The sequence below is a fragment of the Pelophylax lessonae genome (genome assembly GCF_965119305.1).
Source record: "Pelophylax lessonae genome assembly, chromosome: 8".
Taxonomy (NCBI): domain Eukaryota; kingdom Metazoa; phylum Chordata; class Amphibia; order Anura; family Ranidae; genus Pelophylax; species Pelophylax lessonae.
Window position 1 is genome coordinate 236,493,241 of NC_138775.1, and position 11,642 is coordinate 236,504,882.

At 40.2% G+C, this 11,642-nt stretch overlaps 1 protein-coding gene across 1 annotated transcript in view; it reads left to right on the plus strand.

Annotated features, from left to right (window-relative positions):
• DHCR24 (24-dehydrocholesterol reductase) overlaps positions 1-7,706 on the plus strand; it is a 29,513-nt gene extending 21,807 nt beyond the window's left edge. Inside the window, exons 6-10 of the mRNA XM_082265887.1 lie at positions 1,329-1,592; positions 1,704-1,847; positions 3,325-3,522; positions 3,853-4,031; positions 7,549-7,706. Of these exons, the coding sequence (XP_082122013.1) occupies positions 1,329-1,592; positions 1,704-1,847; positions 3,325-3,522; positions 3,853-4,031; positions 7,549-7,702 (939 nt within the window). The 3' untranslated portion in view covers positions 7,703-7,706. The remainder of the gene's footprint in view (positions 1-1,328; positions 1,593-1,703; positions 1,848-3,324; positions 3,523-3,852; positions 4,032-7,548) is intronic.
• The last annotated feature ends 3,936 nt before the right edge of the window (positions 7,707-11,642 follow it).

An 11,642-nucleotide genomic window follows, 5' to 3' on the forward strand; every position in this document is an offset into this window, starting at 1 on the left:
AACTGCATCACGTGAAGCATGTTGCCCAAAAGAAGCTCCTGAACTGGAGAGGCGGTTGGCTGCGATTCTTCCCGTGATTCGAATAGCCCATGGGGGAATGCAGCCTGAAGATTGTCTCCTGAGGTGCTGTCTTTGGTTTGCGCCAAACCTGTCTATTGGTACTGTGGCCAAACAACTCTGTTTTTTTAAATCCGGTACATTTTTATTACATAGTTTTCATGGTTTACAGACAAAAAAAACTTAAATTTTCCCCAATCCACCTACCACCTTCCAATACCAAATCTAGCAAAACCAAAAAATGTAAAAAAAACATGTTGATAAGAAAAAGGGAAGTTGCAACATGGAACACACACTGTATGTGCCTTTGTCTGTAGCCAGCAACAAGATAGGCATATGTAATTATATCAATATTAGCAATATGGAGCATATACCCTTCAATGATGAATAAGCACAGGGGTGGTGAAAAGGAAATAAATAAAGCATACTATCCTAATCCTAGTCTGATCACAGAAATCATAAGGAAAAATAAGACAATTACGCTCATTTAGTGCTGGTCCTCTCTAAGGATTTAAAGGGCTTAAAGTATGGGTGTCCAACCTTTTGGCTTCTCTGGGCCACATTGAGTGTAGAGAAATTTTCTCGGGCCGCGTATAAAATATCGACTATAGTTAAGGTATATAAGTAATAAAACGCCCTCGCCCCCCCCCCCCCCCCAACACTAATTTAACACAACTAGAGGATGATCCCTTCCGAGGCAACCTCTGCCTACAGTTAGTTGGAAGCCGCTGTAGCCGTGCCCCCCGACCCGACTTCCTTCCTCCCCAGCAAAAAAAAGAAATTGTCAGAGGGCAGTGGGCCGCATTGCTTGCGGTTCTGGGCCGCAGCTTGGACATGCCTGGCTTAAAGTGTCACTAAACCCACATCATAAAAAACTATCAATAACTTGTGTATTACATGCTATTCATACTCACTCACTCACTCACTTGGAGATTCGTTTTCTGTATTCTGCAAAAAAAAACCTGGTTGATCCTGCTGCTCTCTATGTCCACCTTCTGTCACCAATTTAACTATGGATTTTACAAATTACCTGTTTAAAATCTAGGCCACTTGTATTTTCCTTACAGTGGAATTACTGATTTCAAATAGGCATCCACAACCACTTTTCTGAAGGCCTTTAGAGCGCTCTTTTGATCATGGCATGGTGACACCACACATGTTAATACCAAAAAGAAGACCAAACCCTAGATATCTGAGATTTAAATCGGACAAGTTCCACCTGGAACACCTGGTTCTACTTTCATTGTGTTTTATGCATGTTTTTCTTTCAGACTGAGAACTCGGATCTCTTCTATGCTGTGCCATGGTCCTGTGGGACTCTGGGATTCTTGGTAGCTGCTGAGATAAAGATCGTCCCATCCAAAAAGTATGTGAAGCTGCATTATACACCCGTGAGGGGCCTTGAGAAGATCTGTGAGAAGTTTTCCAGAGAGTCACAGAAGAAAGAGAATTACTTTGTGGAAGGTCTGGTTTACTCTGCAGATGAGGCCGTCATTATGACTGGGGTCCTGACCGATGATGCTGAGCCAGGCCAGGTAAGTTACCCTCTGATTTGTCACATTATTTTCATAGTCCGTATCATCATTGAAAATTAACTTTTTTTATTCCCTGTGTGATTCACAGAAATGTGTTTTTTACATTAAAAGGTGAATAGAATCGGAAACTATTGGAAACCCTGGTTCTTCCGCCATGTGGAATCTTTCCTAAAGGATAACCAAAGTGGAACAGAGTACATACCCCTAAGACATTACTATCACAGACACACACGAAGCATTTTCTGGGAGCTGCAGGTGCGTTTCACAATAGTAGAATGTGTATAGAAGTGCCAACGGTGGTAGAGTATAGAGGAGCTGACAGTGGTATGACTAAAGAAGAGTGAATAGTGATATAGATACGGACAAGCTAGTATTAGTATGAGTATGGAAGAGCTGACAGTGGTATACATATGAAAGAGCTGATGGTGGAGTTGATGGCGGTATGGAGGAGTTGATGGCGGTATGGAGGAGTTGATGGCAGTATTGAGTATGGAAGAGCTGACAGTGACAGCATATGAAAGAGCGGATGGTGGTATCGAGTATGGAGGAGTTGATGGTGGTATAGAGTATGGAAGAGCTGACAGTGACAGCATATGAAAGAGCTGATGGTGGTATCGAGTATGGAGGAGTTGATGGTGGTATCGAGTATTGAAGAGCTGACAGTGACAGCATATGAAAGAGCGGATGGTGGTATCGAGTATGGAGGAGTTGATGGCGGTATCGAGTATGGAAGAGCTGACAGTGACAGCATATGAAAGAGCAGATGGTGGTATCGAGTATGGAGGAGTTGATGGCGGTATTGAGTATGGAGGAGTTGATGGTGGTATCGAGTATGGAAGAGCTGACAGTGACAGCATATGAAAGAGCGGATGGTGGTATCGAGTATGGAGGAGTTGATGGTGGTATAGTGTATGGAATTGCTGACAGTGACAGCATATGAAAGAGCGGATGGTGGTATCGAGTATGGAGGAGTTGATGGTGGTATTGAGTATGCAAGAAGTATTAGTGGTAAAGGAACATTTGGAGACGCTGCAAGGTTGTTTGATTGTTTATTATATTTTTTTCTTTGAGGTTTTTTGTTGTTTTTTTTTTTTTTTTCTTTTATGTATGTACTTTTTTATTTTTTCTTTGATATGTACTGTTTTTAAAAAAAAAAAAAAAAAAAGCCTTTGGTGGATATTATTTAAGGGTCCAATGCACACTGGGCCTAAAAAAATGCCTTTTCTTTTGGCAGAAAAAAAAACTTAAATATAGAGCATTTTTTGTACAGACATTTAGAAGCGGTTAGCATTTTTTTCTGCCAGAAAACTCCTCTCAAAAAATATAAACCAGCAGGATTTTTTTTTCTGCCTCTAAACGCTGAGCTTAAAATTTGCCTCTAAACATCCCAATGTTCATGGACATATATTGAGCTGCTTCTATAGGCAAAACACAAAACTTCAGGAGAAGACTACGGTGCATGGACCCTAAAATAGAACTCCAGCTAAATAGGGCATTCATCCGTTCCAAAAAACGGACATTGACGGAAGCGGATGAAAACGGATGTTAACGGATGATCATCCGTTGTCATCCGTTTTTACATAGAGATGTATTGATGTCCGTTTTTTCATCCGTCAACGGATGGATGAAATACGGACAAACGGGCCTTACTGTCTGAATTGCTCCTGGAGACTCTCTTGTTTCCTTAGATGATTTTTCATTTGTCAGTAACATTCTTCTTTTCCGATTGTAGGACATTATTCCTTTTGGTAATCACCCAGTGTTCCGTTACCTGTTTGGCTGGATGGTTCCACCAAAAATTTCCTTGTTGAAGCTCACACAAGGAGAAACTATCCGGAAGTTGTATGAGCAGCATCACGTGGTGCAGGACATGCTCGTACCAATGAAATGTCTGCAGAAGTCCATTGAGGCTTTCCACAGTGAGATCAAGGTGTGTATGAAGAAGACTTATCGCTGTGAATGGAACCCCAATGCACCTTGCTGACGGTGCAAAATGGTGCATGCTGTCCTAACACGACATAGGTTGACACACAACATGATGCACGAAAACACACCACAATGGTGTGAATGAGCTCCAAGAGGGTGGACAACACGCTTACACTAAGCACAAAAAAAAATAAGTTTGTTGACAAAATTCCCATAAAAAATGTTGCGGGTATCTTGTGGCTTTCCACTCATGTACATCAGCATATATATTGGTTCTCTGCAGCTGTCCCATTTGTGTCGTACACCTTTACAGTATTGTCTTCTTTTTACACAGGTGTACCCACTTTGGCTTTGCCCTTTCATCCTACCTAGCCATCCTGGTATGGTGCATCCCAAGGGCAATAAGGCAGAGTTGTATGTAGATATTGGAGCATATGGAGAACCAATGACAAAACAATTTGATGCCAAAGCCTCTATGCGGCACTTAGAGAAGTTTGTCCGAGAAGTTCATGGGTAAGCTAATTGTCCAGTTGCTGCAAGCGTTAAGATCATGAAATGTATTGTGTATATGCAGTATACAATGACACCACCAAACATACATCAACACATACCATAATAGGCATTAGATTCCAACTCTGGGCTCCTCCCCAGTGCCCCCCTCTCCTCCTTGAGGCTAGAAGTGTATTGTGTGTGGTTTTTTTTTTTTGCGTATAATATTATTTTTATATACACATGCGCGCGCGCACACACACACACACACACACACACACACACACACACACACACACACACACACACACACACACACACACACACACACACACACACACACACACTGTGTGTGTGTGTGTGTACAGCTGCATCTCATAAAATCAGAATATCATCAAAAAGTTATTTTATTTCAGTAGTTCAATTCAAAAAGTAAAACTCCTATATTGTATAGATGTGTTACACACAGAGTGATATATTTCAAGCATTTCTTTCTTTTAATTTTGAGGATTATGGCTTACAGCTAGTGAAAACCCAAAATTCAGTATCTCAGAAAATTAGAATATTACATAGAACTAATAATAAAAAGGTTTTTAATAGAGAATTGTTGGCTTACTGAAAAGTATGTCCATGTACAGTATAGTATGCACTCAATACTTGGTCGGGGCTCCTTTTGCATGAATTACTGCATCAATGCAGCGTGGCATGGAGGCGATCAGCCGGTGGCACTGCTGAGATGTTATGGAAGCCCAGGTTGCTTTGATAACGGCCTTCAGCACGTCTACATTGTTGGGTCTGGTGTCTCTCATCTTCCTCTTGACAATACCCCATGGTATGGGGTTTAGGTCAGGCGAGTTTGCTGGCTAATCAAGCACAGTGATACCATGATCATTAAACCGGGTATTGGTACTTTTGGCAGTGTGGGCAGGTGTCAAGTCCTGATGGAAAATGAAATCAGCATCTCCATAAAGCTGCTCAGTAGAGGGAAGCATGAAGTGCTCTAGAATTTCCTGGTAGAGGGCTGTGCTGACTTTGGACTTGATAAAAACACAGTGGACCAACACCAGCAGATGACATGGCTCCCCAAATCATCACTGGCTGTGGACACTTTACACTGGACCTCATGCAACTTGGACTCTGTGCCTCTCCACTCTTTGGAACCTTGATTTCCGAATGAAATGCAAAATTTTCCACAGTCCGGTATGATTCGGGAAGCCATGTGCTTGATTGCCAGCAAACTCCGTTGACCTAAACCCCATAGAGAATCTGTGGGGTATTGTCAAAAGGAAGATGAGACACCAGACCCAACAATGCAGATGAGTTGAAGGCTGCTATCAAAGAAAACTGGGCTTCCATAACAACTCAACAGTGGCACAGGCTGATCGCCTTCATGCCACGCTGCATTGATGCAGTAATTCATGCAAAAGGAGCCCCAACCAAGTATGGAGCATACTATACTGTACATGGACATACTTTTCAGTAAGCCAACATTTCTGTATTAAAAATCCTTTTTCTCTATTGTTCATTGACGGACACAGTCCTCTGATTCATAACAATAGGGTAATACTGCCCCCCACAGGAATAGGACACTAGGCAGAAATAATTTCTGGCTACGCCTATGGGCAGTCCCTGGGGGTATACCCTCTCTCTTCCTGCATAGGATGTCAGTTTTAATCTGCCTAGTCAGGAGTAAGGGCCTAGCTCCTTGCTGGGATCTTTGGGCCTGGCATAGAAGTAATTTTTTTATGTAGATTTTTTTTAGCTAGTCTTTTTTTTTTTTTTCTCCGGAACGTTTTTCCTGTTGGATCTTTAAGCCGGGCTGGGCAACGGGCTAGATCCCTATATTCAGTGGTCACCCCAGTCTGGCCATCAAGCACATGCAGGCCTTCGCTCCTCGCTGGTTCGGCCGCGACATAGTCCCACTGGACGGGGACTGGCCCCGTGAGTTAAACGTCTCTCCAGGACGCACGCGACAGGGTCTAGGCTTATGTCGCAGCGTTCCTATTTGGCTGACAGCCCCCCTAGTCCGGTGGCGTGGGGGTTCTAATTTTAGTTTTCTGAGATACTGAATATTGGGTTTTCACTAGCTGTAAGCCATTATCCTCACAATTAAAAGGAAGAAATGCTTGAAATATATCACTCTGTGTGTAACACATCTATATAAAATATGAGTTTCACTCTTTGAATTGAATTACTGAAACAAATTAACTTTTTGATGCTATTCTAATTTTATGAGATGCATGGGTGTGCTTGTGTGTGATATATATATATATATATATATATATATATATATATATATATATAATGTGTGTGTGTGTGTGTATGTATATGTATGTATGTATGTATGTATATATGTATATAATATATATATATATATATATATATATATATATATATATATGTATTATTGTGTGTGTGTGTGTGTGTGTGTGTATACATACTCATAAATAAATATATATATATATATATATATATATATATATATATAATATACTGTGACATACTGAAGCAGAGCATGATCCCCTCCCTTTTGGAGACTGGGCTGCAGGGCTGTATTCCAACATAACAACCCAAAAACACACCTCCAAGACGGCAACTGCCTTGCTAAAGAAGCTGAGGATAAAGGTGATAGACTAGCCAAGCATGTCTCCAGACCTAAACCCTATTGAGCATTTGTGGGGCATCCTCAAACGGAAGGTGGAGGAGCACAAGGTCTCTAACATCCACCAGCTCTGTGATGTTCTCATGGAGGAGTAGAAGAGGACTCCAGTGGCAACATGTGAAGCTCTGGTGAACTCCATGCCCAAGAGGGTTAAGGCAGTGCTGGAAAATAATGGTGGCCACACAAAATATTGGCGCTTTGGGCCCAATTTGGACATTTCCACTTAGGGGTGTACTCACTTTTTTTTGCCAGCGGTTGTGTGTTGAGGTATTTTGAGGGGACAGCAAATTTACACTGTTATACAAGCAGTACACTCACTACTTTACATTGTAGCAAAGTGTCATTTCTTCAGTGTTGTCACATGAAAAGATATAATAAAATATTTACAAAAATGTGAGGGGTGTACTCAGTTTTGTGGGATACTGTATATGTGTGTGTACATGTACATATACATATACATATATATATATATATATATATAATGCCGTATTACTATGTTTTCTTTTTTCTTTTGGCCAGACCAGAAACATGATGCACTAGGTCCTCTTTGGTCCTCTAGTGGTGGCCAGTCTTTTGATAGTTCCAGGTTGAGTGAAGGTTATTCAACCTGGAAAACTGAGAACATCTAGTGGTGAAGAACAGGTGGTTTGGGGAACAGCTCTAGATTGAAGACTACCATTCCCTAGGGGACTTTTATTTTACCTAGCATTTGGTTGTAAAAGTACATGAAGCTGCATGTATGTGTACAGCTCCAAGTGTAAATCCAGCCTGTGTCCAGTCCAGCCTTGTGAGAATCTGCCTTTTAAATGAAACACTCATTTGCCCATCTTATTTATATGCCTTCCTCTTAGTATGTTTTTTTTTTTTTTTTCCCTCCAGCTTTCAGATGCTCTACGCAGACTGTTATATGACCCGTGAGGAATTCTGGGGAATGTTTGATGGATCACTGTACCACAAACTGCGGGACAAACTAAACTGCAAGAACGCATTCCCAGAGGTGTACGACAAAATTTGCAAAGCTGCCCGCCACTAAGAAAGGATTTTTTTTTTTTTTTATCAACATGTCATGTGATTGTAAAATCGGACTTATTTCTCTCTGTTAATCTACAGAGGACTTGTGCAAGACTTGAAGTTACTTACTGTAGCTGCCAACTGTGACATTTGTAAAGCCACTGAGCTTTGGTTAACCATCCTGTGTGAGATTACATGTGTAAAGCTTCACAATGAAAAGAAACCTTTAGGGCCCATTTACAGTACATCTATGCATGTGCGTAGAGGTGCATTCTTGTGTCTTTTGATGCGTTATCAACAGGCTTTGAGGTGTGTTTCCAACGCATTTTTGAATTAAAGATTTGGATAGGAGGATAGAGTTAACAACCATTGACCAAGGTTTGTTAATTCCGGTTGCCAATGCATCCAAATGCATGTGTCATGTGTTTTTAATGCGCATATATATTATGTTTGTGTATGTATGTATGTGTATATATATATATATATATATATATATATATATATATATATATATACATACATACATACATACATACATAAACTGTTGTTGAGTTCTTTGGGCATCCAAATGCACTGAAATGCAGTAAAAAAAAAAATGGAAATTAATAATGGAATTATTTTTGAAAATGCACTGCATGGCAGAGATGGGAATGTGAATTTTTTTTAAATGGATAATTAAACCCATTCATTTTAGCACATGCATTAAAATGCAACAGTGTAAATGGGCCTTTATTCTGTTTCAGCTTAACAGTTTCTGGACAGCAGTATGGCATCTCCAAATGATAGGATATATTCCAGTCCCTGGATATAAAATGCTTCCCTTTTATTCATTTGTTCAGCTGTCCAGGATGTTTGAGCTTTTTCTAACCATAATTTTAAGCAATTTTCTTCCCTCTAATCTAAAAAAAGAAAAAAAAAAAAATGTCCAGGTCAAACCGTAATTTAAATTAAATTATTTAGGATTTTGAGTCCATGAACTTGAACTACCGTCTAACAGTTATACAACTCAACTTGGAAGTTGTGCCTTTTGTCCCTTACAGCTGGACCCCAAGGAGAATGTTGGTTCAAATCGAGAAATCAACTAGGCAGTATGATTTTTACCTTCTTTTACTGACCACTCAGGCCAAGGTCTGGACCTTGACATTGTTCTTGGAATCGGAGTCTTTGCAAGCCTAAATGTGAGGTTCTGTTTTGTATGTAAACCAAATGAAGGCAATGTTTGTATATTTGAACAAAGTGCCAATGCATTCAATGCTTTAATTAAATAATTTTGTGTATATATGCTGGGCTTGTAGTTTTATTAGTAATTGGAAGTCTGTGGAAGTGTAAAGTAAAGCCTAGTACACACACACACACACGGGTTGAATGTCGGGTGACATTCGGCCCATGTGTATTGGAGTCAGTCCAACAGAAGCCGACCCTTTGGCAGGCTTCTGTCGAAAAAGGTCTGCTGATCGGCTCCCGATCAGCGCTCTTAGCCAATGGCTCAGAGGGCGTCCCCCTGTCAGAACACAATAGGTCAGCAAGGGAGATCACTGTACTAACATCGGATAGTTAGTACAGCGGCTCCTCCTGAGCTGTCATTTTTTTTTTTTTTAATTCAGCCCTCTTGGGTTGAACGGAAAAATAAAACTACTAGTGTGTATAAATATTTGGCAGACTTTGAACTGCTAGTGCTGGAATCATATTTATATACCATCACAATCCACATCGGAGGTCATCCTGTAAGTATTAAAAAATATCAGGCTATAACAGTGAACAGAAAGAAATGGTCACATACAGCGTAATTTTTAATAACGTAAAGATGAGGGGTCTTCAAGGAGTGTTTGGTTTTTATTTTTTTTTTTTTTAATAGAGTTAAAAAAAAGAGTGCAGAAACTTTTTGAAGAACCCTTGCATATGAACTGATGACGAATGCCCTTTAACGCCGGTCACAATAAAGCATCTAAACATACATGTGAACTTTTTAAAGTGGAAGTAAAACCTCCTATCGTTTTCAGCCAAGGAAGTGCCATCTTGGCCCCTGTTTAATCTACAACTGCCATGATACTGCACATGTGATCAGTTATGACTCCAGCCATTGGATGGTTTGACACCAGCCATTGGATGGTTTTTCAGTTTGGTTTAGAGCACAACCAATTGGAATGTTACATTTTCGGCACGTGCTGGAAATGTAATTGTTTTTTTTTAAAATGGCAAATGGATGGGTTTATTCCGCTTTAAGATACCTAAAGCTGGCCATACACAATGCGGATTTCGACTGGTTCCTTCTGAACACACCTAAATTTGCTATGTGAGTGACCCTGTCTGCCCCCTCTCGCCTGATATCCTTTAATTGAAAAAGTTAATGAGGCTGTGGTGCTGTCAAAATACAATAGGCACACCAGGGGATTCATCCATTCATACTATATAGCACGAAGGGATCTGTTTATTTTTCTTGTGTCCACAGGCTGTACAAAAAAAAATAAAAATCTAACAGTGTATGGCCAGCTTTAGGAGCTGTCATTTTGTTCAGCCAGTCTTGTGATTTACACACTTCTGCCACATCATACAGCCAGAAAGATTCCTCTACTTTCTGGTTCAGCAATGTAGTTACCTGTGACACCAGCTTGCTCATGAAATAATAAACAATGTCATTATACTGATACCATTAAAATGTTCAATGAAGAGGCTGAAGAGATAACGCTGGAAGTCGCATAGCTGAACCAGGAAATAGGGGTGTCATCTGCCTGGCTGTGTAGTGTGGCAGGAATCTGTGTTCCACCATTTTACAGAAAAGCCTCTGGATCTGCATGTTTTATCAAAATAAAAGTCACCCCTAAATTTACAGCACATAAAATCAGGTTGGGTTTGTTATTATGGTTATGACCCGGAGCAGTAATATTTTATGAAGGTTTCTTCACGTATTAAACAAACAAAATTAATCAATTTTTATACTTTGTGTATTACTGTTTTGTACCCTCGCAGATCTCTGTTAACAGCACCAAGTATCAACCCAGTTGGCTCTACTGTGGATCAAGGCCTTTATCAGTTGTATACTGCCAAGCTAAAAATTGCATATTTTAAAGGCGTTTTCAAAAACAAATGATAAATAAAGTTAGCCATGACAACCAATCAGAATTTACTTTACTAAAGTCATACTAGTAGCCTTTAGTAAATTAATTCCGATTCATTGCTATGGGGACTTACTTTGCACTTATATATTCCAATCTGTTATATGGAGCTTATAAGGGCCTTTGTCTTCAAGTACAAGAAAATTAGTTTCCTATGCTATGGTACCAATATCTTACCTGGCAGTTGTTGGTAAAGAAGAGCTCATAAAAGAGTTCTCCTTTCATTTCCTCTGCTGTACAAAAGACATGTAGGCAATACTGGGACCACTATAGGCATTCAGACCTCTTCTTACAGATATTATGATTAGTGAGATCCACAGAGCCCAACATCAGTCCTAAGTCTTGCCATAGGTGGCAAAGTGGATGGAGGAATCCTCCACACTGTGCCTATGTACTGGGACGGCAGGACTGCTCCGCTGTCAGTATACACTGATCAGGGGCTGCAACTGGTTGGCTGCAGCTGGAAAAATTTCCAATATTCCTGTTGGACAGAGTGAGAATGGCCAGTGATGGATGGAAATTCGGATGGGCTCCGCTGTCAGTGAGTAGGGGCCCTGTGCGAGGATGTGGGAGCAGACATTGTTGGGGTAATATCACCAAGCCACAAGTTCAGACATCACTGGCCCATGTATGCTTCAATTTTGAGTGTAATTTAATCTTCATAAATATGCAATAAAACATGAATCATGTAACTTTTATTATTTAGATTAAGCATAATTTACCAATATACAGATTAGTATACTTTCTATTAGCAGCATTTCATGTTTTTGGTTCTTAAAGGAAACCTGACATCAAGTTAAATCCATCTGAGAGACTCTACCATAGTCTGAGATCCCAGTTTGGTTACTA